The sequence below is a fragment of the Tursiops truncatus genome, chromosome 2 (assembly GCF_011762595.2).
Source record: "Tursiops truncatus isolate mTurTru1 chromosome 2, mTurTru1.mat.Y, whole genome shotgun sequence".
Lineage (NCBI taxonomy): Eukaryota > Metazoa > Chordata > Mammalia > Artiodactyla > Delphinidae > Tursiops > Tursiops truncatus.
This window is the reverse complement of record NC_047035.1, coordinates 134,121,993-134,148,661: the sequence shown is the minus strand read 5'-3', so window position 1 is coordinate 134,148,661 and position 26,669 is coordinate 134,121,993. Positions and strand designations below refer to the sequence as shown.

The 26,669-nt window shown below is 42.2% G+C and overlaps 1 protein-coding gene across 1 annotated transcript in view; it reads left to right on the top strand.

The window, feature by feature from the left end:
* The first annotated feature begins 764 nt into the window (after positions 1 to 764).
* Positions 765 to 26,669, top strand: part of SV2B (synaptic vesicle glycoprotein 2B) — a 79,190-nt gene continuing 53,285 nt past the window's right edge. The window contains exon 1 of the mRNA XM_019945975.2: positions 765 to 1,301. Coding sequence (XP_019801534.1) covers positions 851 to 1,301 — 451 coding nt within the window. The 5' untranslated portion in view covers positions 765 to 850. The remainder of the gene's footprint in view (positions 1,302 to 26,669) is intronic.

Here is a 26,669-nt window from a genome sequence, read left to right as displayed (position 1 = left end):
TCAAAAGTAAGCTGAGCCCTGGGAAAAATGGTCCTGGATATTTCTTTGCCATACATTTCTAGATGTAAAATTGTACAGCCACTTCATGCCAAAGTTAGAAAAGCTGGCCTCCTCATAACAGAAGCTGAGCTGTAATAAACCTGCCCTGTTGCCAAAAGCTTGATCTACCCTAACAGAAAACCCATAACACAAAATCGTCTTGTATTGAAAATCTCTTGCTCGCTTTATATTTCATTCTTGTATAAGACTTGACCCCTTTCATGGGTTAATCAATGCTTCCAAGGGCCTCTCTGACCACTGCTCTTTTTCACCGGTTTAAGGCTCCTTCATTTGGTATGAATCTGATGTCTAACCAAGATTTCCTCCACATTACACATGAAGCACTGGCACTAGTAAACATATTTGTTTAATTCTGAGAGTATTTTGTCAGAATTTCCACATTTCATAACATTCTTCTCTTTCCTTTCTCTGTACTCCAGGGTATAACCTTCAGTAGCAGAACAAACCAGGCCAGTCAGCAAGTTGCCAAGTCCCACAGACTCCTTGTCAAGGAGGACAGCTGGACCCATTTCTAATCAACGTCTCCAACACAATACCCTTGGATTGCTGCAGGAGACCAGACCAGGATTTGAAACTTTCCAAAGACTTCCAATAGACATTGAGTGCACATGGATACTTAGGTCGCCTTTGAGACCAAGGCGAAGAATACAGGTGTCACGTTCACCCAAGAAGTCTACATTTAAACAACTCTGTACATAGAATGGATGATGTTTATTGAAACAGCCCAAACCTCTTTCACAGTGCAAGGGATATAGCTCAAGAGGCAAGCAGGCAGTCCCAGAACCAAGGAATGGATGACTACAAATATCATGACAACTATGAGGGCTATGCCCCCAGTGATGGCTATTATCGTGGTAATGAATCCAATCCAGAAGAAGATGCACAGAGTGATGTTACAGAAGGCCATGATGAGGAGGATGAGATCTATGAGGGCGAGTACCAGGGCATCCCTCACCCAGATGACATCAAGGCCAAGCAGACCAAGATGGCGCCCTCCAGGGTGGATGGTCTTCGGGGCCAGGCAGACCTGATGGCCGAGAGGATGGAAGAAGAAGAGCAGCTGGCCCACCAGTACGAGACCATCATTGATGAGTGTGGCCACGGACGCTTCCAGTGGACCCTCTTTTTTGTTTTGGGTTTGGCCCTGATGGCTGATGGCGTGGAAGTGTTTGTGGTGAGTTTTGCCCTGCCCAGTGCAGAGAAGGACATGTGTCTGTCTAGTTCCAAGAAAGGAATGCTTGGTAAGTAGAAATTTTCAAAGGTCATTCTCTTTGTGGCATTAAAATCTGAAGGGGAAAGAGCAGTAAAATTTGTATAGCACCTGTCACTGTTAGGTATCTTAAATCTATCATAGTGTCCTTGCAACACTATCATTTTACATCCATTTTGTCACTAAGGTATTTTTATCTCAGAGAAATTAATAGGCACAGGTTTACAAAGCTAGTAAGTATTGGAGCTTGGGTGCCTACCCAGATCTGTCTGAGTCCCAAGCTCTTAGTTCTTCTTTCCAAGCCTTTTTTTTTTAAATTGAAGTATAATTAATGTACAATATTGTATGTTATGGGTGTACAACATAGTGATTCACAATTTTTAAAGGTTATGTTCTTTTTTCCAAGTCTTGTTGCCTCCTTGAGAGTCTGGTTTCTCTCTTTTTCATGTTAAACCATCTTCCATAGCCAAATGACAAATTCATTTTGTGTGTGGCAAGCCAGGGGTCTCTTCCACTCAGTACTTCTCTCTATGTCTTTCCAGAACCTGATAGCATCTGCTCCTGGTTTCTCTTGTATATAAGTGTTAGTGGGCTGAATGCCCATGTGCCTTGGCGATGAATACTGGGCTGAGCCACCCACAGAGCCCCTTCAGGCTGTTGGGGATCACGCTGTGAAGCACAGATGGATTCCATGGGATGGAGGACCAGCTTTGCAAATCATTGATGAGACTAGCACCATCAGAGCCAAACATCAGATATCAGGGCTTGCGGCACAGAGGATTCTGTGAAGTTAGAGAGAGGATGGGCATAAATTGTGTGACATAGAAGAGATTCATCAAAATATAGACAAAATAGTCTTGGTCATTAAATGTCCTGCAAAACATATTCATTCTCTAATTTCAGAGTCCATGCAATTGATTGTTTAGCAAATATACAGCTACAGAGAGCTTACTGTGAGTCAGGTTCTTCCTCAAGACGGAGACATAGTTATGACCCACAAGAACTCAAAATCCATCTAACAACTTAGTTCATTCACTCAAAAGATATCTCTTACTTGTGTACCATGTTTTAGTCTTTGTGCTCAGGCCCTGGGGAGAAAATATTGAACAAGGTAGATGTAGTCCTTGACTCTCAAAGAACTTACATAAAGTAGGACAAACAAGCATTAACGAACATAGAGAATTATCTGATTATGGTAGGGATACCTGCTATGAAACACTTTGTGCCATTCTGGTCCCAATGCCTGCTGTAGAGCAGGGATTGACAAACATTTTCTCTAAAGCTCCAGATGGCCTCTGTCACCACTACTCAACTTTGCCTCTAGCACAAAAGCAGCCATAGACAATTTGTAAACTAATGGGCACAACTGGTTCCAATAAAACTTTATTTACAAGAAAAGGCAGTAGGCTGAATTTAGCTTATGGGCTATAGTTTGTTGGCCCCTGATTTTGAGCCACAATAAATAAGATTGGGATATAATATAAAGAAAATATCTGCATAGAGAATTGTCCCTGGAGGCTCTTAAAAATGGTTTTACAGGCTCACAGATAATAGAGATCAGACTTGTGGTTGCCAAGGAAGGGGAGTAGGGGAGGGAAGGAATGGGAGTTTGGGATTAGCAGAGGCAAACTATTATATATAGGATGGATAAACAGCAAGATCCTACTGTATAGCACAGGGAACAATATTCAATATCCTGTGACAAACCATAATGGAAAAGAATATGAAAAGAATATATGTATAACTGAGTCACTTTCCTGTACAGAAGAAATTAACACAACACTGCAAATCAACTATACTTCAATAAAATTTAAAAAAAAAGAAAAAAGAAAAATACGGGCCAATATCCTTAAAGAATATAAATGCCCCCCCCCCCAAATCAGCCTTAAAGAAGTAAATTCTGACACATGCTAAAACATGGATGAAACTTGAATTATGATAAGTGAAATATACTACTCACAAACACACACACACACAAATGGTTTTATCCATTCCTGCTTAATTAAAGAGACATTTAAAATGATGAGAACTCTGTCAGATACGGCCATCAGGAAACCAGAAGAGACCAAGTATATGCAAACAAAAGAAATGACTCAATAAGCAAGACGTCACCCAGAGTTTTTAAACACCAACAAAATTTTATTTTTTAAAAATTATTTTTATTATTTTTTTATCAACAAAATTCTGCTGTGTTTCTCTAAGTTTCAATAGATTTTTTAAAAAGGGCAAAAACCAAACCAAAACAAACCCCAACCTCCTGATCAAACCAAACCATCCCCAATTGATCTAAGTATTTCCAAGACCATTATTTTGTTTTGTGACATTCTCAACTGAAACCTTGGGTCCCTATTAGTCCAAATTAGTATGTCAGTAACGCTTTCACTCCCTCTTGTTCTCTCTGCCACCCTGGTGCCCAGTAACCTCATTAACAGCATGGTAACAGCTCCTGCTGGCTCCCAGGGCAAATGCTAGGAGTTGAGGGAACATGGTCCCAGTCTGGAGAGCCCACATTTGTGCAATTTTACTTTCAGTGTTTATCATGAAGATGCTATGACTCAGCCCAAGAGGGGCAGGCAGACCCCTGAGCAGAGATGGACTCCCGATGCACTTTTGGGGCCCCCTTTATGGATCCAGGGAGGTGGGTGTTTGGAGGGTCTCGTGAGGCCGGCTCTTCCATGTGCTGTCTCATGTCAGCTTCATAGTCACGATGGTGCTTATAGGATTTTTATCCCATTTGTACACATCAGAAAACAGGCTCAGAGAGCTGTATTTAATGTCACATAGTAATTGCTGGAGCTGGGATTTCAACCCAGATCTTTCTGATTTCAGGGTCTGTGTTCATTCTGCTATACCATACCGCCTTTCTTTCACACATGGTCTTTAGGAAGGAGGTCATGCCATGGGGCAGACTTCTTTCCAGTCATCAAGCATCCCATAGATTACTTGAGCACCATGGATTGCTTCCAACAGAGACATAGCATGGTGTGGGGAATAGTGGTGTGGACACTGGTGTCTGGCCACTAGGGTTTGGCAACTGGCTATATCATTTATTTTCCAATGACCTTGGGCAAGTCATCACTTCTTTAATTATCAGTTTTCCAATATATGGAATAGGGTAATGATACATCTGTTGTGAAGATTCAGTGAGATAAAGCTGGTAAAGCAATCAGCTCTCCATGCCCCTAAACTACTGTTTGTTCTTGTTACTTTGTATTATGACAGTCTCCCTTCAGCATTTACAGTGAATTATAGTTGCAGTGAGACAATGGAGCAGCCTGGACCTGCAGCCAGGTGGCCTGGGTATGAGCCCTTGCTCTGTCAATTCTTAGGAGGGTAACTTTGGGAATTACTTCGCTTCTCTGTGCCTTGGTTTCCTTCTCTGCAAAATGGAGATACTAATGGTATCTTACCTCATAGGGTTTTTGAGGGCTAAATGGATTTAATGCATTTAACTTGCCTGAAACAGTGCCTGCCCATAATAGGTGCTCATTTTAGTTATTATTGTTGAGGTTGTTATTATTACTAAGTTGATTGCTTGATAATGATGACTCTTCCAAATTCAGGACTAGATTTTCTCAGGTGACATTGCATATTTCTTTAACCCAAAGTTATTTATAATAGGCTTTTAAGGTCAAGCTTCCCTACCTTGGCTGGTGAAAAGGCCTTTTCTGTTCAAGTGCTAACCCAGTTCTTTCTTTCCCCTTCCTAGCTGTTTTTTTTTTTTTTAAGACAATATTTTTTTGAGAAATTTTAGGTTCACAGACAAATTGAGAGGAAGGTACAGAGATTTTCTTTATGCCCCTTCCCCCCACACATACATCATCTCCTATTATCAACATCCTCTAGCAGATGTACATTGTTACAGTTGATGAACCTACATCGACACATCATAATCACCCAAAGTCCATAGTTTATTTTTACTTTAGGGTTCAATCTTGCTGTTACACATTCAATGGGCCAGACAAATGTGTAATGACATATATCCATCATTACAGTATCATACAGAGAATTTTCACTGCCCTAAAATTCTTTGTGCTCTGCCTATTCATCTCTCCCCCCTTCCCCAACCCCTGGAAACAACTGATTTTTTTTTTTTTTACTGTCTCCATAAGGTTTTTTCTTTTCCAGAATTTCGTATAATTGGACTCATATAGTATGTAGCCTTTTCAAATTGCTTTCTTTTGCTTAGTAATATGCATTTAAGTTTCCTCCATGTCTTTTCATGGATTAATAGCTCATGTCTTTTTAGTGTTGAATAATATTCCATTGTCTGGATGTACCACAGATTATTTGTCCAGTCACCTACTGAAGGACATCTTGGTTGCTTCCAAGTTTTGACAATTATGAATAAAACTGCTATAAATGTCCACGTGCAGGTTTTTGTATGGACATAGTTTTCAGTTCCTTTGGGAAAGTATCAAGGAGTGTGATTGTTGGATTGCATGGTAAGAAAAAGTTTGGTTTTGTAAGAAACTGCCAAAGTCTCCTAAAGTGGCTGCGCCATTTTGCTTTCCCACCAGCAATGAACGAGAGTTCCTGTTGCTCCACATCCTCGCCAGTATTTGGTGTCTTCAGTGTTCTGGATTTGGTCATTCTGATGGGTGTGAAGTGATATCCCGTTGTTTTTTTTTTTCTTTTTGTGGTACGCGGGCCTCTCACTGTTGTGGCCTCTCCCGTTGCATAGCACAGGCTCCGGACGCGCAGGCTCAGCGGCCGTGGCTCACGGGCCCAGCCGCTCTGCGGCATGTGGGATCTTCCCGGACCGGGGCACGAACCCATGTCGCCTGCATCGGCAGGCGGACTCTCAACCACTGCGCCACCAGAGAAGCCCTATCCCGTTGTTTTAATTTGCATTACTCTGATGACATATGGTGTGGAGCATCTTTCCATATATTTATTTGCCATCTGTATACCTTCTTTGGTGAAGTGTTTATTAAGGTCTTTGACCCATTTTTAAAGAAGGATTTTGTTTTCTTATTGTTGAGTTTTAAGAGTTCTTTGTAGGTTTTGGATAACAGTCCTTTATCAGATGTGTCTTTTGCAAATATTTTCGACCAGTCTGTGACCTGTCTTCTCATTCTCTTAACTCTCTTTTATTTTAAAAAGAAACTGGGGGAGTTCCTTGGTGGTCTAGTGGTTAGGACTCGGTGCTTTCACTGCCGTGGCCTGGGTTCAGTCCCTTGTGGGGGAACTGAGATCCCTCAAGACCTGCAACTCAGCAAAAAAAAAAAAAAAAAAAGGAAACTGAAAGTGATATGCCTCTGGACTTGACTCCTAGTTGATGTTCCAGGGGAAGAATTCAGAAGGACAACTCTTCCTACCCCCAAATTCGGGCCTCAAATTATAGACTATTTTGTTATTTTCTTCCTGGAAATGGATGAACCATTCAGAAAATAAAAGAAGCATCCCCAGGCCAGGTAACAAAAATATCTGGGTACCGCTGTGCCACTTTGCTGAGGTTTTAGAAAGATGAAAGTTTGCTTCCTTGAAGGGTTGTGTTTTAGTGAGTCACTTGTCTAGAACTGTCTCAGTTGGGGAAGAAGAAGTCCTGTGAAAATGTTGTTAGCATCGAAGGGTCAGCCCTGCTTCTTATAAAGTGGTTGGTCCCCTTTAAGACAAAAAGAATGCATTCATTTGTTAATTAGACTCTTTATTCTTATTTTTAAAAGAATTGCTGGACATTTCCGCATGCCTGTATTCCCTCTATGGCAATGCAAGACAGGCAGGTCCCAGCACTCAGTGTGTTTTATTCTAATGGTGAAAATAGAGTTCATACAAGAAATATAAAATACCAAACAGCACTATGCAATTATGCAATACAATATTCAGTATTATCCCTGTTATTCAAATATGAAGAAAACAGAGACAGTGTAAGGGATAGAACTTGAGGTTGGCAGGTTGTAGAGTTAAGTGGCTTGTTTTTATATCTGCTCTGCTGTCTAGTGGTTGTGTGACCTTGTGCTGATCTGAATTCTTCCTCTCAGAGTCTTCCATGATTTTAGGTGGTTGATGAATGAATCTATCAATATATTTCTTTTTAATCCCCTTCAGGTATCAATATTATTTATGTATTTTCTAGCTATATGTAGAAAAAATCATTTAAAATGACTTAAAGATAGGAAGTTTAGGACTGTCTGGCATGACATTTGCTTTTTCAAATGACATCAAATTGTTGGCATCTCTAATCATTGTTTCCTTATAGCTAGGATACCACTTAGTATTGATGACACATGGACCAAAGCAACAGCATCCTTCTCTGCCTGCATTTGGTAAATTGCCACCAAAGTTTTCTCGTAATTGTAAAAATACCCCTTAGGCTGCAACTGTGGGTGATTCCTACCTTCATGCTGATCAAAAGAAAGAGAGCCTCATTTTTAGGTAAGAGTTCCACTTTTGCCTTCAGAATTTTGACTTCCTGGAAGGGTCTAGTTGCTCAGTGGGTATTTTGTTGGCTGTTAGTTTTCTTGCTATCTGCAGCGGGAAGGCTCAGGGAGTCCTACGCTTCAGATAGTGATTTAGAACGTAACAGGGGACCCCTGGGGCTTGGTGTCATTATGAGCTAAGGGAGGACATGGAACAATGTCAGATGGAGTGGATTCATTAGAATAAATTGCGTGTTGAATTTCCATAGCAGCTTGGAGATGGATGTATTACTCTGCTGTCATGAAAGATTATCCTTTAATTGTTTTATATGCAAGTTCGAAGTGAACATCAGGGCAGAGCACTTGATTTATGAGCCACTTTTTCTTTAGCCCTGAATTCAGTGTGTCAGTTCCTGAAAGGAGGGGCCACCTGTACCCCAGAGCCTGGCACAAAATACGTGCTCAATAAATACTTACTTAGCCTCATGGAAACAAATACTCATGATGGTGAAATCCACCACTAAGAATTTTCATATAATCTTTTTGTGTTTGATTATATCAGTTGTCCTTATTTATATTTTTTAGATCATGGGATTCTTCAGAATAGAATGAAAGCCAAGGCCTCCCTTAATAGAGTCTACACTGATTGCCATATTTAGGAGTGTGGACTTGGTTCCACAGGCAATGCAAGAGCTATTAAATGAGGAGCTATTAAATGGCTTTGAGGAAGGGAGTGACAAGGTGGTTTAGGATGATGACTCTACTCCTGTGATTTTGGTACTGGGAGTGGTTCTAGAGGAACAGAATCTTAAGGATGAATTTACTGAATTGGTTCTGGAGCTTCTGGAATCAGTTCTCTAATCTGGTTAGATTTAGACACTATTGACTCTATTTCCTGTAGTAAAGAGAGCACTTCCTGTTCACACCATGATGTGGCAATAGGGATACACAAGATATCATCATTGGATACTCCTATTCAAATACTTACAAGAGGCAAGGATCTATGTGAGCATTTTTGTCAAACTAACTGCTGTCAAAGTAACGAGTATGAGATTGACTGGTTGCTCCTAATATCATTGACAAAGTGGGAAAAGAAATGAATGAACTGAGGACTCGAATTCCCAGCACAAGCACTGCATAAATGACCCAAAATCTTCTATGTCTGCCCTGAAGGACACCTTTATCTCCTGAGATTGCTGACAACCAAACCCAGTATCTCATCCTCTGAGTGGCTGAATTACAGTGCAGGTTGAATTCCCAACCTCACAGCATGTCTACTGTTAAAGTAAAGGCATTGATAGGGAAGAAATAGGATCCTGGAAGTTGGCATGGGGATGTGTGGGAAGACCCTGATGCAGCTGGGGACACTGAACTCCTAAATTTTGGTCAGTTCTCTTCGCCAATAGAAGCAGGCCCTCCACTCGTCTTGAGGGGGTTAACCCTGCGTTGATGAGGAAGCTGTAATGGCCTCCCCTTAAGGCACCTGCCTTGCAAGACATTGTTGATTCTCCTCAGGACCCCCACCCCTCTTTTCTTCTGGACTTATAACTAAACTCAAGTCCCTGCAGGTCCCTAAAAGTGAGGGTCAAAATATGACCCATGAGGAGTTCTGCTACACTGCAAAAGAACTACTTGGTTTTTCTAATTTTCACAGAAGTTCAGGGAATATGTGTGGGAATGGATATTAGGGGGGTGGGGTAATGGTGGAAGGAACATAAATTTGGATTGGGCCACATTAATTGATATGGACCCGATAAACAGAGATTTCTGCATTTAATGTTGAAGCTCGTGGAGTTAGAAAGGGCTCTACTAGTTTGGTCGGTTGGTTGGCTAAAACATGGACCAAAAGTTGGCCCACAGTAAATGAACTTGAATGCCAGACCTGCCTTGGTTTAATGTAGAGGAAGAGATTCAAAGGTTTAGGGAGATTGGAATGTTAGAGTGAATTTGTCATTTAAAACCTATTCACCTGCCTTGGGGGGTTACACAGGACACACCTTTCACCGTGACTATGAGAAATAAATTTGTGAGGGGACCCCCAGCATCCTTGAAGAGCTCTGTGATCACTCTTAAATGTAAGCCAGGCCTCGCAGTGGGGACTTCAGTCACTGAAGTGAGAAACCTAAATGCAGAGTAATTGGACCCTGGGTGGCAGGGGCCAAGGGACAGTACTTAACCACCAGAGTCAAGGTGGGCATGATTACTGTAATGGACAGCAGAGTCAAAGCAGTACCTGACTCTAAGAGACTGTGGTATTCCCAGAAGTGAAATACATAGGAAGCCTACTAAATTTTTATTTGATCTGTATGAGCAGAAAAATTCCAGGTCAAGTGAACAAAAGTCTAACCTGTCTCATACAAACAGTCACTGCCCCTCAATTGATTCCCAGATTTGAGCCAGTTTATAGACCCAAAATCCATGAGTGAAGGGGAGGCTGGGTCCCCTTGAGGAAGGATCCCAGGCCGCTGCCAAAAATTTATACTGGTTCATCTTTCTTCCAGTCTTCCCCAAGGGACCTTTGGCTTTTACCAGCGTGACTGTGCGTTGGAGAAAAGGAAATAATCAGACCTTTTGAGGATTACCAGACACTGGATCTGGACTGGTACTAATTCCAGGAGATTCAAAACATCACTGTGTTCTATCAGTCAGATTAGGGACTAATGGGGGCCAGGTGATCAATGGAGTTTTGGCTCAGGCCCATCTCACAGAGGGCCCGGTAGGTCCCCAAATCCACCCTGTGGTTATTTCCCCAGTTCTGGAGTGCTTAACTGGAGTAGACATATTTAGCAACTGGCAAAATCCCCACACTGACGAAAAATGGATTGTCAGGGAGAGAGACTAAAGTGGGAGATCTGACAGAAGTTTACTGGAGTACTCCAAGGGAGAAATATGCAATTCCTGGACTAGTACATAGAGGAAACAGTAGAAGCTGTTTGAGTGTTTTGAAAAATTGAGATTTTTTTATATAGAGCTTCAAAATATTTCTGCTATAAGCACCTTTTTTTTCTTATTTAATATATGCAAGAAAGAAAACCGATGACTTATGCAAAGAAGACAACCCTTCCTAACTTCAAGAGATTGACATTTTTACACAGCTGGCTGTGTTTATTGCAATAAAATCAGTGAATTCATAGTCAGAGGGTTGACTATGACAAAGCTGATGAGTAAATTCAATTTTCTGTGACAAACATAAAGGAAGAAAAACAATTTCCTATACAACCAACCAACCCATCAGCTAACCAAGCAACCAAAAAACCAGCATCGTAATTTCAAGATTAAAAGTTATTTCACAATTAACCCTTGGGTTAATTGTAAGAAAAATCTTGCAAGGAGACCTTCTTGAAACAAAACCCTCAGTTTTATGATGCGGGCTACATGTTAAGTACGGCTTTAGCTTTGAGTGAGGCATTTTTCCCATTTGTCTACAGCTGTTTTTTTTTTGTGCCTTTCAACTTAGTCCTACGTCGAAGGATAGAGCCTACCTCAGTCTGAAAGCATTTGTGTCAAAAACCAACTATCAACCACTTATTCGAACTTATGGATCCTGGATTTCTACTCTGATTTTCATCAAGATTGAATCTAAGCTATTTGGATCTCTATGTGTGTAGGTTTTAGTTTTACATGGAGTAAATAGCATTGTCTGGAAAAAGAGGGGGAGGGGGAGGGGGAGGGGGAGAGGAGTACTTAGCTCTCAGGGCTGTTGGGAGAATTGAATGAGATCACCCTTCTAACTGCCCAGCTCAGGGTCTGCACACAGTATGTCCTCAGTTAATACTCATTCTGCTCTTCTGATCCATCTGACCCATCTGTTGGATCTTCTGATCCAACAACCTGATGATGTTCAGCTTCTAACTTGTTTGAACTTTCATTGTAGTGAAGATGTCTCAGTACATTCTGTCTACACTTCTTGCAGAACTTCTTTGGCCATGAGACCTTCAAAGACTTGAAGGTTTTTTGTTTTTGCTTTTGTTTTTCTCCACAGTTGTAAGCACACTCCTTGAGACCTAAATAAAAGATGTTTGGTAACTAATGATTTATTAATTTGGGGAATAAAAATGTGCTAGTTACTTATTTATATGTATTCCCCTATATTTGTCCCCACCATGGAAAACTTTAGTGAATTAGAAAAAGCTCATAGGGCTGTTAATCCACATATTTGAAAATATAATCTTCAGACCATGGAAAATACAGCGGGAATGAATGGGAGAAATCCTTAAGTAAACTGTTATATTTACTGTGAATGGAGGGGAAGTTTCAGGGTTGGGCATGTCTCCAGATATTGCAGAATATCCCCTGGAGGGACAAGTGGTTCTCCAGTTGAGAACCACTGCTCCAGGTGAGGGCTTCTCCCCTCTATCTGCCCATTTGAGTCACCTGAGGAGCTGTTAAAAAAAGAAACAGGCCCTGGGACTTCCCTGATGGTCCAGTGGTTAAGACTCCTCACTCCCAATGCAGGGGGCCCAGGTTCAATCCCTGGTCAGGGAACTAGAGCCTGAATGCTGCAACTAAAGATCCCACATGCTGCAATGAAGATCCTGCACGAGGCAACGAAGATCCCATGTGCTGCAACTAAGACCCAGCTCAGCCAAATAAATAAATAAATATTATTTAAAAAACAAAAACCAAAACAAAAACAGGCCTTGCTGTAGAATAATGCTGTCAGGGACTCTGTGAGTGAGGTATGGCATAGGCATTTTTTCACAGTGATGGTGCCTGGTGATTCTGTTGTGCAGCCGGGCTAGAAAACTAGGTAGTTTACACAGCGACTCAGGGTTATTAGGAGCTACTGAGTTGTCAGGGTTTTTTTATTGTGCTACCTAGGAATTCTCCCCAGACGGCTTCCTTCTTGAGTTTGTGGTGATGGATGGGATATTTGCATACACCTTGACCAGTGTAAGGAAAATGGGGCTGTACCCAAAAATCTTGTTTACATTTGCAAACAAGATTATCAATGGATTTTGATATCCAAGAGATTATCAATGATTTTCATAGATACTCACATTTGATCTTGAAGTGAAACTGTGAGGTGGTCAGAGTGGTAATCCCAAGTTTATAGGATGAAGGAAGTGCTGCTCAAAGACCGTAAGTGATGCATATGGTTCCTAAGGTAGTTTTCTTGTCTTGCGTTGTCACTCATTGCCACTCGTGTTCACTGTGGGTTACTTTATAGTAATGAGGTTGGAAGGTTTATTTTTTCATGTACGGATTTCTTCATAAAAAGCAAAGAACTAATGCTTAAGGGTTCATTATTTACCAGGACTGGTACAACCTGTTACCTTTCTTTTAAATTAAAATCAAATTATAATAATTATATTACTACCGCCACCAAAAATTACAGTTTGATAAACTCTTTTATACTAAGCATTTTATATATGACATTTCTGATCCTTATAACAACCTGCAAGGGAAGCATTATTTTCACTGTTCTACAAATGAGAAAACTTAGTCTCTAAGAGGTTAATGTAACTTGTCAAAACTAGTTAGTGATGGCTCTAGTAGTTGAAACCAGTTATGTCTGCCTGCAAAGTCTACTGCTGCTCCTTTACCTTGCTGTCCCATCTATGGAAGATGTCTCTAGGTGACCGTTACATAAGTAACCTTGAGCAACCTTTACACTAAATGCATGACTCTGATAAGATACAGTTGCCAAGTAGGCACTGGGCCTCCATCAGAGTGCTAGAGTCAGTTACAGCTTATCTCTGTAGGTGAGAGTATGACGTAGTCCACGTCCCAGCCAGCTGGACCAGAAAGGCCAGGTGCCGATTTCACCAGGGACTTGCAGTGATCTGAGGCATAGATTGTGAGCCCAGAATAGGCTGTCATATTGCTGAAGAGCAACACTGCCATCCACCCGTGAAAAGGGTCCCAAGGAATGCTCCATCACCTTTTTAGACCAGAGCAGCAGAGGCACAAAGGACTTCCCTACCCTCCTTCTGCCAGGAACCACATCAGACAATGGAACACTCTTGTCCAATGTGGAGTTCATGACTATACAGCTATCATGGCCCTTTGCAGGCCAGCAGGTGTAAAATCTCTCTGTATTTATAACCCTTGTGCAGCACAAGCCCAGATGAGTTGGGTTTTTCTTTGGAAAGGATTGATTTCGTTTCCAGAGAAGTCTCAGATATTAGCAGGGCAGGGAGGAGGGAAGGGAGAGTCAGATAGATGGTCTTGGAAATGTAATAGCCTTTGACATGCCCCCTGGGGTCCACTGAACAGATTGAATGTGAGCACTCTTTTCTCCGTTCAGACGGGCCCAGGCTGCTAAAATGTGCAAAGTGAGCATCATCTGTTTCAACACCGGAGATTTTGCTGACTCAGAGGCATATATCAGTCTCCACTGGGGACGTGCAGCAAATAGCCTAAAGAAGTCGCATCCTTTCCTTGGCCTCTCTGCCTCACCTCTCCTTGGGTCCTAGAAAGGAAAGTCTTATCCTTCGAAGGAGATGTAACGACAGATTATAAGGCATAAGCCATTACTTACAACATTATAGAATCGTCTAATATTAGAAGTGAAAGGGATAAAGGAGAACTCCTAACATGCCTTTCATTTCTAACTGGAGGAAACTGAGCCCCAAGGAGGAAGCAAGTTCTTCAAGGTCACAAGCTCTGAGAGCAGGACCTGGGCCCCCGACAACTGGCACAGAGGTCTTTCCTCTACACAGAGTTGCCTTGCCTTTTGCTCTTAAGGAATGACTATGTAAATCAATCAGATGATCTTTCATCTGTATGCTTTCTTTTTTAGGAGGCGATATGTGTCTAGGATGTATTCAACTGCCGGTAACGATGACTTTGAATCATGAAGATGTTTATTCTTTACTTATCAAGAATTCTTAAAGTAGGTGGTTCCAGGGTTGGGTCAATGGCTTACTGATGTCAGGACATTAGGCAAGGACATTCTTCTGGCCTTTCCGTCATGGTCGTAAGCTGACCACCGTAGCTCTATGCTCTACATCCTCCCATGATGGCTTTCCAAGCAGGAAGTGAGAGCGATGGTGGCAAGAAAGTGCCTCTTCTGCAATGTTCTCTCTTTTATTGCACAAAAACATTGCCTAGTAGCCTTTGACAGACATCCCTGTATGTCTTATTGCTCTCCCTCAATTAAGAGCTGGATTCAGAGGACCATCTTAAGTTAACTATGCTTCATCCCCTAGGGGTGTGTGTGTGTGTGTGTGTGTGTGTGAATTTCTCTGAACACATTTTAATACCTAACAAAACCACGCTTCCTTTAACAAGGAAGAAGAGGGAAAAAGTCCTGTTGGGAATGTGACCAACAGAGTCTACCATATGTATAAACACTTTAAAGGTGGACAGTCTGACTTAATATTTTGGCTCTATCACTAACTACTTCTACCATCTTAGACAAGTCACTTAGCCTCCCTGAACTTTGGTTTCATTATCTATAAGATTAAGATATTATTAGTACCTACCTCACAGAACTATTGTGAGGGGTGATAAGATAGTGTACATCAAGGGCTCATCAAAGTGCCCAATAAGGAACCAATAAATATGATCTTGCTTTGTATATATATATTTTTTATCTTATTGAATAACTCTTTAAGGAATCAATTATTTATTGAGTGGCTCATTGATGAATGACATACAAGTGCCTCCCTCATGGAAGTAACGTTTTAGGGGGAAACAGACAATAAATGAGATGATTCTACCACCCCCCCCACACCTTCCTAAACTCCATTCTTCCATTGGCAGGAGCAGGGGGTGATCCAGAACTCAGGGTGCTCTAGGTAGGTCCTTCAATACTTCTTTTCCCCCTAATACTACCAACCGTGCTACCAAAATTGGTTTTGAGACCTTCGGGAGCATGTTTACACCCTTTGTCACTGTACGTGTTGGTCACCATGAGAGGTCCATGTCTCCCAAGATGTTCATTATCACCCAGACTTTCATTCCCCTATGGCACTGTGCATCCTTTTTTTTCCCCTATCTCATCTCGCACCTCTTCCCTTAATGTCATTTGCCTTTTTGCTACAACTGAAATGTATTCTCCTCTGAGGATGTTACTTAGCCCTGCAGTCTTAGTGGGTGGCTGTTTCCTTTTTCATATTCCACACCTCTGTACCATTGCTCCTCCTGGCTCCCCCATGACATTTCCAGACCATTCTCCCTTCCTCCTCCTTAAAACATTCCTCATTTGCATCTCCTGTCCTCAGAGGGTATCACCTAGCATGCATCCTTGTTGCAGTCATCTACTGGCCCCCTGTGTCATGCCCCCTCATTCCTTGAGGAATTTAGTGCCAGGTTTACTGTCACTATTTCCATTATAATTCTTGGTGATTTCAGTAAGCACTTTCCAATATCCTAGTTTCTTTCCTTAAAGTCTTCTGCAATGATATCCCCCCTTTCTAATCACCTACTGTCCTGGTCTTACCCTAGGTCTTATTGTTATCAATGACTCCAACCCCTCCACAATCCCAATGTCAAGTACCCCTTCTTCTGTCTTTCTAGCTCATTCTATCCAGTCTTCCAGCTCCCACAATTGTTCAACCTCATGAGACCTACAGCCTTTTGGTCTGTCACTCACCACGCTTTTGTCCTCATCCCATTCTTCACTGAACTTAAATTCTGCGAGCCAGAATCATAACCGCCATCAACTTCCTTGTGCCTCTCTTTTTTGTCATGTCCCTCAGCTCTGGTTACACCTCACTCTTCATCAGTCTGTCCCTGTACCCTGTAGGTGAACATGGCTGGTGAGATACACACCATGTTGTCCACTGGTCTCACTTTAAATTTATTGTCAATAACCTCAAGGGCACCCTTGTGCTGCCAGCCATCATCCTTCATTCCCCTGAATTATTCACTTTCCCAGTCTCCTTGATGACAATTTCATGCCTCATCCTGTTTTCCCGTTCCCAGCGCCTCCTCCCCATCTTTAACCTCAGCATAATGAACTCAGTTCCTCTTTCACTGAGAAAACAGAAGCAACCAGAAAAGAACTCCCACAGTGCCTACCTCCACACTTACGTTCCTAACTGCCCCTGGGCTTACATCTTATTCCTGTTGCTGTGGAGGAGCTACGAGGCTCACCTGTCTACTCTCAGGCTAGATTCTCATCCACTCTCACTTCCCCAGGGTACCACTTTCATAATTCTCACCTTCCTCTCCCTCATCTATTTTTCTGTCTATCTCGAGTCATTCCCATCAGCACACAAACATGATACAGTTTCTCTAATCCTGACTTCACACACATCTCTTCTGTTTTCAGTAAAACTCACTAAATCCAAGTCCTCACTTTCCATTTTTGCTCAATTTTGAGCAGAATTTAGTCCCCAACACTTCAGAAAACTGTTCTTGTCTATATCACTAGTGACCCCCACTTGGTCAATCGAGTGGTCCAATCTCAGTCCTCCACATTCCGGACCTGTCAGCAGCAACTGTAAGAGTTCAGCCCTCCCGCCTCCTTGAAACACTTTTTTTATTGGATGTCTAGGCTACCCCTGCCTCCAGTCTCCCTGCTGTTCCACTGGCCACTCCTTCTCATTCTCCATTGCTGGTTTCTCTTCATCTTCCTGACCCTTAAACATTGGAACATTTCAGTACTCAGCCAAGGAAGCTCCTCTCTATTGCCACTCACTTCTTTGGAGAGCTGATGCAATCTCTGCTTTACATACCATCTATTCTCTTGACTCTACCTTTAAAATACAACCAGAATCCAGCCACTTCTTACCATTTCCACTGCCACCAATCACTCCACTCCAAGCTGTCAGTGTCACCCACTTGGGATATAATGGCCTTCTAACTGGGCTTTGTGATTCCACCTGTCAGAGGGAGACACCACTATGGATGGTGTGGATGAGTGGTCATGGAAGCTTTGGAAGGAGCCAGCCATGCAAAGATCTGAACAGAGAGCATGCCAGATGGAGAAACAAGCAATGTGAAGACAGACAGGAAAGAGCATAGAACATCACTATCCAGGGGGTACTCAATACCTGATACAAAGGTAAAGAGAAAATTCAGAGTAATTGTCATAGGAATAAAAAAATTGAGATCTGACCCACGAGATACATTTTATTTCAACAAAAGTGTGAATACCCACTTTCCTAACATACTAACATTAAAACCTGTGCCGATCTCTGTCACATAGGGTTTGCAAACAATGGATGAAAATAATTGTTTTGTTAGTAGAGTGTTTTAAAAAGCAAGGAATTTTATTTAGAAATCAGATTTCCGGCTCTTTTTGAAACTCTAGGAATAGAGTGTATATTCGATAACACAACAACTGGCTGAAGTTAAGTATGGCTGCTCCCTTTAGATGGGCCCGTATTCCACCATTCCTACCATTCCCCATTAAATATGCCTGCTCAACTTCACTCATTTGCATTTACTGCTTGGCCCCTGTAGGCATCTGATTTTGAAATCCTTGGGCTAAGAGGTGAAAAGATTTCATCAGTTTGGATATTTGAGAGGACTCACAAGACTCCTCTGAGTATAGTCACATAGGCTCTTATTTAAAGGGAGAAAGAGAGAAAGAGATTGTAGGCAAGAACTGGACATTCAAAAGACATCCAGGCACACTCCCCAAGGTCCTTCTTATTCTCATATGGGCTTGTCTCCAGATAAAACCACCAAGATCTGTGCAAGAAATCTTCACTTTAGGAGACCTCAAGGCAGAAGTTCCCAGAGAGATTTTCTTGTCCCTCTGATTCTGTGGTAGAGCCAGGTTGACTAACCAGTTATGACACTGAAAACCATGAGTAAACAAATTGTCTCTAGGGATTACCAGGGGAGTTTCAGACTTTAAACAGCACATCACAAATCTCATTACCCTTATCTTAGCCATGAGTCAGAGCCAGATGTCTTCTCTGGCCCCTGCCCTGCTCTACCACTTCACTTGTTTCCACCTATTTATTTCTGTTATATTGTGAGTGTTTTTGAAACCAGAGGACTGGGCTGGACTTATTTAATCTCTATGCCCCTTTCCCACACTTGCTGATACATAGAGAAGGGGGCTGAGCAAATTTCCTTGTAAAGATTTTCGTTTCCATTCTTGATTTTATGTCAACTACTCCTGTCTCAGCTACTAACTCTGAGCCATACCCTGCAATTAATTAGCACTACCGTGATTCTCCTGGACTGGTCCTAGATGTCATCAGATACATGGTTCCATCCTCTAGAAGTGACCACAATGGCAGCCTCAACTTGGGCTTTAGTGGAATGGTTGAGGGACTGCCGAGGCTCACTGGGTAATGGTCATATCTGAGATGCCCACGGTGTCCAGGAGAGCTATCAGAGATGTCACACCTCTACTGGTTTTAGTCCAGGTGACACCTCTTCTTACGGGCACTGAGAGGTACCAAAAGGAAATCTCTGCTTTTCTAAGATGGCTCTAGTGTGGTGGTATGTGGACAAGGCAATTTCAGGGTTCTCACAACATCCTCAAGGAATATTTCTTAGTGCCTCTTCTTATCAAGAAGAGGCACTAAGAAATATTCCTTGAGGATGTTGTGAGAACAACATCCTGAGAGAAGATTAAGGGACATGACAGATACCCCTTTGCCCCAGGGCTAGCCCGGGGCAGAAACCTCACTAGTGTCCTGAAAGTTTTCTGTTACAGTTGCTTCCACGATGGCTGTAGGCCTGTCTTCTACTCACCGAAGACATGGCTAGAGATCTGGGGTCTGGGTATACTTACAGGCTCACTGCTTGGCTCAGAATATTGCCTTGTGGCTTGAGCTTGGTTATGCGTCACCTGGGTTGATAAAGTCTCTGGGCTGCCTTGCAGGGTCTTTAATTTCCTTTAAGTATTGCTGGAGAAAGAACCTCTTCCCGGTTTAAGACCCTATCCTTACACCATGTTGCTGAAGCAAGTGGCTCTGTCTCTGATTCCCCAATCCATCTGCAGACCCCTACCTCTGGATCTATTGGCCACATGCCAAACCTAGACCTTCCAGGACGGATGATTCTGCTCTTCCATAGCATTGTGGCTTCTCTCGAGCTGAAGAACCAAGCATGAGTGAATGTATTGCATCCTCAGGCAGAGTGACAAATACCTCCAACCCTGGTGTCCTTGAATAGTATTAGTGCACCTTTTCTCATGAGCTACTCCATAATTTGGGGCATTGATGAATCACCCAACTGTAAACGTGGATTTCTTCTATCAGATATTAGAACAATTTACTCAGATATTTCAATAATTGTGGTCAGAGAGGAAAGCTCCTAACCTCATCTATTAAATGAAAACAATACTTCCCTCACAGGGTTGGAATGACAAATTAAAATTATTCTATATATCACCTAGCATAGTATCTAACACATGGTACGGTCTTAAAAGATGCTAATTCCTTTGTCCCTTCCTTTCTCTTCTCCACACTTGTTTCCAAATATCTTATGTGACCTTTTGGAGAGCTCCAACTTTCAGTAGACTGGGAAAGTTAACCTACTTCCAAAGATTCATTCACTTGAGTTTATCGGACACATAAAGTACTAGAAGAGTCCAATACAGTGACTGCCAGGTTGGTTTCCACTAGACATACTGTTAAAACCAAACCTTTTCTGTGCTAAATGCTTTAGACCCAAAAGGAAGTATTTACTTATCCCAGAAGTTTCCAAGCATCCAGATGTTATATAAACAAAGCACTTGGCCAAACTACCCAAGGCATCTGATTTCATAGGGGTATGCAGATAGATAACCTGATGTTCTTCCATGACTTAGTACCAAAGTGAGACTTCTCCCAGGGGTTCACTTATGTGTTCAACCTTTATCATGTTTACCACGTGATAAAGCAGTAAACTTTATAGATCTGTGACTCCCAGACCCTAGTCCAAGAGAACATTACCCTTCAAGAAAGTATATTTGGATGAATAATAAAGAAGTGGAATAGAAATGGTTCCATCTGGAGATGCTGATTTTTATTCTTGCAAGGCACATGCATGCAGTCAAATAAATACTGGAGTGGCTGCAGAAAAAGGGAGCTCAGAAGTTTCCTAGGATATTAATGCATTTAATTTCTATGGATTCAAGTGAAAAAAATGTGAGAAATGCTTTCTTTGTCCTTGGTTAACTGCTAGATAAAGAAGATTATCCTGCAGGAGGCTCTTCTTTCCCATCACATATAAGCCAGCACATTCTGATTGTTTATCTCCTCAACGTGCTGCCCCTGGTGCTGCGGGTGTATTCTGTCTGTGTGAAGAGCATCTCTAGAGATGGCAAGAGGTTTGTGTTACATACCAGCTCTCTGGAAGGAAATTCAATGCTGGGTCTCAAGAAACCCTTTGACCTCATGATTTCATTTCTAGGAATCAATTCTGAGCAAATAACTAGCAATGCAGACAGGGACATATGCACAAAGATGTTCTTTGCTGAGTTACTTATCAAGTGGAAAAAATAGGTTATGGAACTTCCAAGACAGAATGGTCTCCACCATGTAATTGTATGTGTGCAAATACAAATACAAAGAATAAAGTACGCTAATAACAGCTGTCTTTGAGTGGTGGTATGATAGTTTTGACTTTACCTTTTATACATTTTTAATGTATTTTTCAGAGTTTTCTACAGTGGGTGTGAATTATTTTAATATTATTTTGTTTATTTCTTGAAAAAATATTAATGGAGTGCTTACAAGGTGTCATTCTCTGTGCTGGGTGCTAGAGACACAGTGGGAACTCCACTCGGACAGAACTGACAGGTCCCCTCCTCCCCCTCCTCTGGGACATGGCAGTCAAAGGCATCTGACAAACGTTGAGCCAATAAATACATAATAGCAAATAGACATATGTTATATGAAGGAATGGTAGTATGGTGCCGAAAGACAAGCAGAGATGACAGAATTTCATATGGAACAGGACAGGAGTCAGAAAACTATGGACTACAGGTCTGTGGCCTACAGTAAGTCCCCTACATACGAACGTTCAAGTTCTCGAACGTGTGTGAAGTTACAGCTTGCCCTCCATCTCCTGTTGCTGATGATCCTTCAGCTCTACCATCTCCCACCTCCTCCCCCTCCTCCAGTCAGTAACTCTTCTTGCCTGTTCACTCGATGCCAGCCCCTCGATGACAGCTGTTGTACTGTACTACTGTACTTTTCAAGGTACTGTACTATAAGATTAAAAATGTTTTCTTTATTTTCTGTGTTTGTTTTTTATGAATTATTTGTGTGAAAAGTATTACTATAAACCTATTATAGTACAGTACTTTATAGCTGATTGTGTGAGTTGGGTACCTAGGCTAACTTTGTTGGACTTATGAACAAATTGGACTTACAAACACGCTTTTGGAATGGAACTTGTTTGTATGGAGGAGACTTACCGTATTTTTGTTTTACATTTTTAAAGGATTATAAAGAAAAAAGGAAGAAGGATATGTCACAGAGACCACAAGACTTCTGCAGAGTAAATTATTTGCAAGTAAAATATTTATTCTCTGGCCCTTTACAGAAAAAGTTTGTTGAGTCCTAGTTTGGGACATCAGGGGTGTCTCTCTCAGGAGATGACATTTAATCTGGGAACTTAAGAAACAGAAGAGTTAGGGGAAAAAAGCCCCCCCCCCCCCCCGCCACCAAAGTCTTGTTAGAAGAAACTTGAAAAAACTTTAGTCCAAGAAAGCTTTTTGTTGGAAGTTGGCTTCCTTTTCAGGTAAAGATAGAGGGAGGTACATTTAAAGGGAATAAATAAATAAGTTTTTTAAAAAAACTCCTATAAATAAGTTTCTTAGGTTTATCTTGATCCTCTTTTCTCAAATTCTAATATATGGTTGATTTGATTTTAAAATATCACCAACTTATTGTCATTTTTCCAATCCTGTGGCTTTCTCAGGTACCAGCCCATTCTAAGCTGCATTGCTCATAACAACAGTAGCAACTTTGATCAGTTATGTATTTACTTTCGAGCCAAGCATCCTGCTACGTACTTTCAACCCAATGTCCTACATAATCCTAACAACTCTACAAGATAATCACTAGTATCTGAATTTTGCAAAGAAGGAGCAATGATCAGAGAAGCTGAGTGGGGAGCCCATGGTCATGCTGCTGGTAACCCATGGAGCCAGGACTGTGACCACAACCGGCTCAAGTCTTGTGTCTCAAGACTGGGCTCTTCCTTTTATGGGCACCTATCAGTGTGGGTTCCTCCCTCTTTTCCATTTTATTTGTGGTGTTACCACCAGTTGAAAGCCCTTCTCACCCCACCACATCCCCCTCCTTTCACCTCCATGCCCCTGCTCTGCAAGTAGCAGAGTGCTTTTGCTACCAAACTTCACTGTCCAAGGCAAAAGAGGAACTAGATAGAACAAGAAGAGCTTTTCAAAATGCTGTCATAGGGGGTCAGAACATGTGGCCTCCAAATGGGCCACTTTGATATAAGGATTATTTTGAGCTGAAGACAGTTGAGAAAGAGCAGACTTAAAAAAAAAAAAAAGCTCTCTGCCCTACCCCACATTTGCCTAAAAGCAGGCTTAGACTCTAAATCATGGTTTTTAACTACCTCAAAAACCTTGGTGTTATTAGGGGGGACATTGCCTCAAGATGCCACTGAGCTTGTTGAATAGCATTGAAGGAGGGTAGACTTCCTAGCTTTCTAACTAGTCCCTTATCAGCTTCATGCTGAAGTAATTTTCCTTGGATAGGCTCATCTTTCTTCCATTCTTCCTTTTCATGGCGTCCCAAAACAGTACAGGGGAGGAAAAACTTTTTCCCTCTATCCTTCTAGGTTTGGTGGCTGGGGACCCTTTGAATTAAACTGACAAAAGACAGATTAAGAAGAGAAAAACAAACAGACTTTATTGCCATGCACAGTGCATATACTTGTGAGTAACTCTAAGGATGGTTAGAATCTGGGCTTAGATAGCATCTTCACAAAGAACAATACATTTGTAGAGAAGTGACAAGACAAACTAACAGGGTTTTAGGCTTCCTAGAGTGGCAAACTGTGGGAAGGTAAATCAGTCTGTGGGGCAAACTAATATAGAGTTGCCTTAGTGAGGTTTGTTATGTAGATTCCTCTTTGTGCAGCACTATGTTGATAAGAGTCTCTGGTGATTTAGAGTCTAAGCCTGCTTTTAGGCAAATGTGAGGGACGGCAGAGCTTTATTTTGGGGTCTGCTCTTTCTAACTGTCTTCAGCTCAAAATAATCCTTATATCAAAGTGGCACATTTGGAGGCCGCATATTCTGATCCCCCTACGACAGCATTTTGAGAAGCCCTTCTTGTTCTTTCTAGTTCTTCCTTTGCCTTGGACAGTGAGGTTTGGTAGCAAAAGCACCCGGCCTGAGCTAGGAGACCAGAGTGTAGTGCCAGCAGATCCCGGGCCAGCAGAGAGCTTCCGAGAGAGTCCCTGACCTTCTCTGGTATTCAGTCTCCTCATCCAGTACAGCTAAGGGATTGAACGCAATGTCTAATCTCTAAGATTCATCCATTTGCTTATGTGTCTGGATCAGTCAGGGTGTAGTCAGGAGACAGAAATCATGGCAATTATTGGAACAGAGAGAATTTAATGTAAAAAATTATTAACTGGGTAAGTGAAATGTTTGTAAAAAGTATACTGAGGTAGTGAAGGCAAGGAGCAGCTGCCACCCTTAGGACCTGGGGGAATAAATTAGAATTATGATAACTTAGAAGCTCAGGGAAAGGGGGCCCTATGGAGCTAGCTCAGATCTCTGGAGAGAGGGCCCAGGCTGGCTGGTGCTGCTCTGGAAGTGGAGGGGAGGGGAGGCGGGATGTGTCTGGTTCTGCTTTTTGGATTCAGCTGCTGCTGCTGTGGAAGGGAATTGCTGTGGCCAGAGAGAAAAAGTGTTGCACAGGTGAAACGACAGGAGCAAAAAGCAGAGGTCCCCTCCTTGAAGCCTCCCTCTAGTGCCCCCTACTGGCAGGGCCTAGCAGGGAGCAGCCTGCAAAGTACTTGTATTAGTTTGTGGACAAACTAGGGGCTAGAAGGATGGCTTTGGAGCTGAGAGATAACAGCTCAATAACTGGCACAATGTTCACTGCTGGGATTGCAGACTGGTGGCCCAGAAGCCACTTAGGGCCACATCTGATCCATAAACATGTCTTGTGTGACTATCACAAAAGTTTAATCAAGCATCTGTGTCTGGGTTTGTTTTTTTAGTCTGACAATCTTCTTCCTCAGAAATTCCACAGAATTTCATCCTTCATGATTTATACTTTTTAGAAACAAACAAATGGGAAGGCAGCTTGGAGATTAGCTATCTCAATGATCAGTTTACAGATGTGAAGGTCAGGCCCTTACAGGGTGAGAGGATTTTCTCCCAAATTACACAACCAGTGAATGAGATCTTTGGGTTCCAAAGTCAGGATTCTTACCACTTCCCCTCCCTGTCTTGTCCTGAAGCTGGGTGTGCTCTAGCCTCTTGCCACTCAGAGTATGGTCTGTGGACCAGCAGCACAAGTCTTGCTAGAAATGTGGACTCTCAGGCCCCAACTCAGACCTACCAAACTGGAGAATCAGAATCTGATTTTAAAAAGATACCTCCATGATTTTTGTACATAGTGAAATTCGAGAAGTGCTGAAGATAGCTTTATTGAAGTAAGAAAAAAATAGAACATTTATTGGATGCTAGTGTTTTTCTCTGGGGTGGGACCAGGGTATGGGGCGTGCAGATTGGTTCTTAGCAAATGTCCTGACCATTCCTCTGATTCTTATCTTCTCTTCCCCCCAATTTGTAGGCCCACATATAGGCATGCAAACACCACATGTGCACGCACTCATACATGTGCATGCATGTGCTCCCTCTCTCTCTCTCTCTCTCACACACACACACACACATACATACATGCACACACAACTTCTGAGCCATTTATGATCTGGCCTCTGTCCTAACCTCCAGCCCCAATCCCTCACCAGGTGTCCCACGAGTACTGTGTTCTACTCACACTGAACTACTTGCAGGTAGTTGCCCAAACACATCAGTTGTTCTTTCAGCCTCCCTGTCTTTGCACGTGCTGTCTGCTGCTGCCTGCGATACACCCCCGTCACCAAGATGGAGACCTGGCTGACTTCTATGTGTCCTTCAACAACAGCTCAATGTCTTTCTCTTGGAAGCCTTCCCATGTTGCGTGAGGTGTATCCAGGCTGTGCTCCTCCTCTGTGATTTTAAAATACCTGACATATACCTTTATTGGAGCACTGTTTCTCACCAGGAGATAATCACGGATTTTGTGGTTTATCTCCTTGAATGGAAAGAACCATGCCCCACTGAGCAGGCCATCCTGGGGACGAGCCAATGAAGAAAGAATGAACTGATGCAGAGCTACGAAGTCTGACCAATGCTTATCCATAAAGAGCAGTGAAATATAGTAGTTGAAGCAGGGACTATGAGGTCAGAAGTACTGGTCCCAAATCTTGATATTTCCATCAGTTGTTGACACTGGGGAGCTACTTTATCTCTCTGTGGATCAGTTTCCTCCTGTATAAAATAAGGATAATAACAGTATCTCCCTCACTGGATTGTTGTAAACATGAGAGGGGATCAACAATGCCTGTGAAATGCTTATCACAGAGCCTGTCTAGTGGCTAGTACTCACCCCATGTTTGCCGTTTTGCTGCTATTATATGATATATTAGGCTCCTTAAGTTTGTTCGGCACTTACTGTCCCATTATTTATTGCTGTATAACTCAGTGGCTTAAAGCAACCATAGCATCTATTTTGCTCATGGAGCTGCAATTTGGGTGGGACTTCCCTCCTCCCTCCCTTTTCCCCCTTCTTCCTTCTTCGCTTTCAATATATATATTTTTTTATTCCAAATGTTTACTGACCAAGTATCATGAGAGAAACACAAGTTTTCTGTTGGCTGAATGGGATGTTGGAAATTCTTGGCGGGGAGTTGCACTAAACTGAGGCCAAAAAATGTTGGAAGCCTAACAGACCTAACTGGAGAAAAAAGTTCCCTCTCTGCTCTGGTCTAGAAGTCTGAATTACCAAGTATAAGGAATTGTGTGAAACTCCAGTGTGAACTGGACTGGTGGTGAGCTCCCAGGGGTCTAACTGGGAGTGGGGAGGAAGGGCAGGGCATCTCAGATGTGGGGCTCTTGGCCGTGGTCAAGGTGTTAGGTGGGTTGTCTAAGTCTG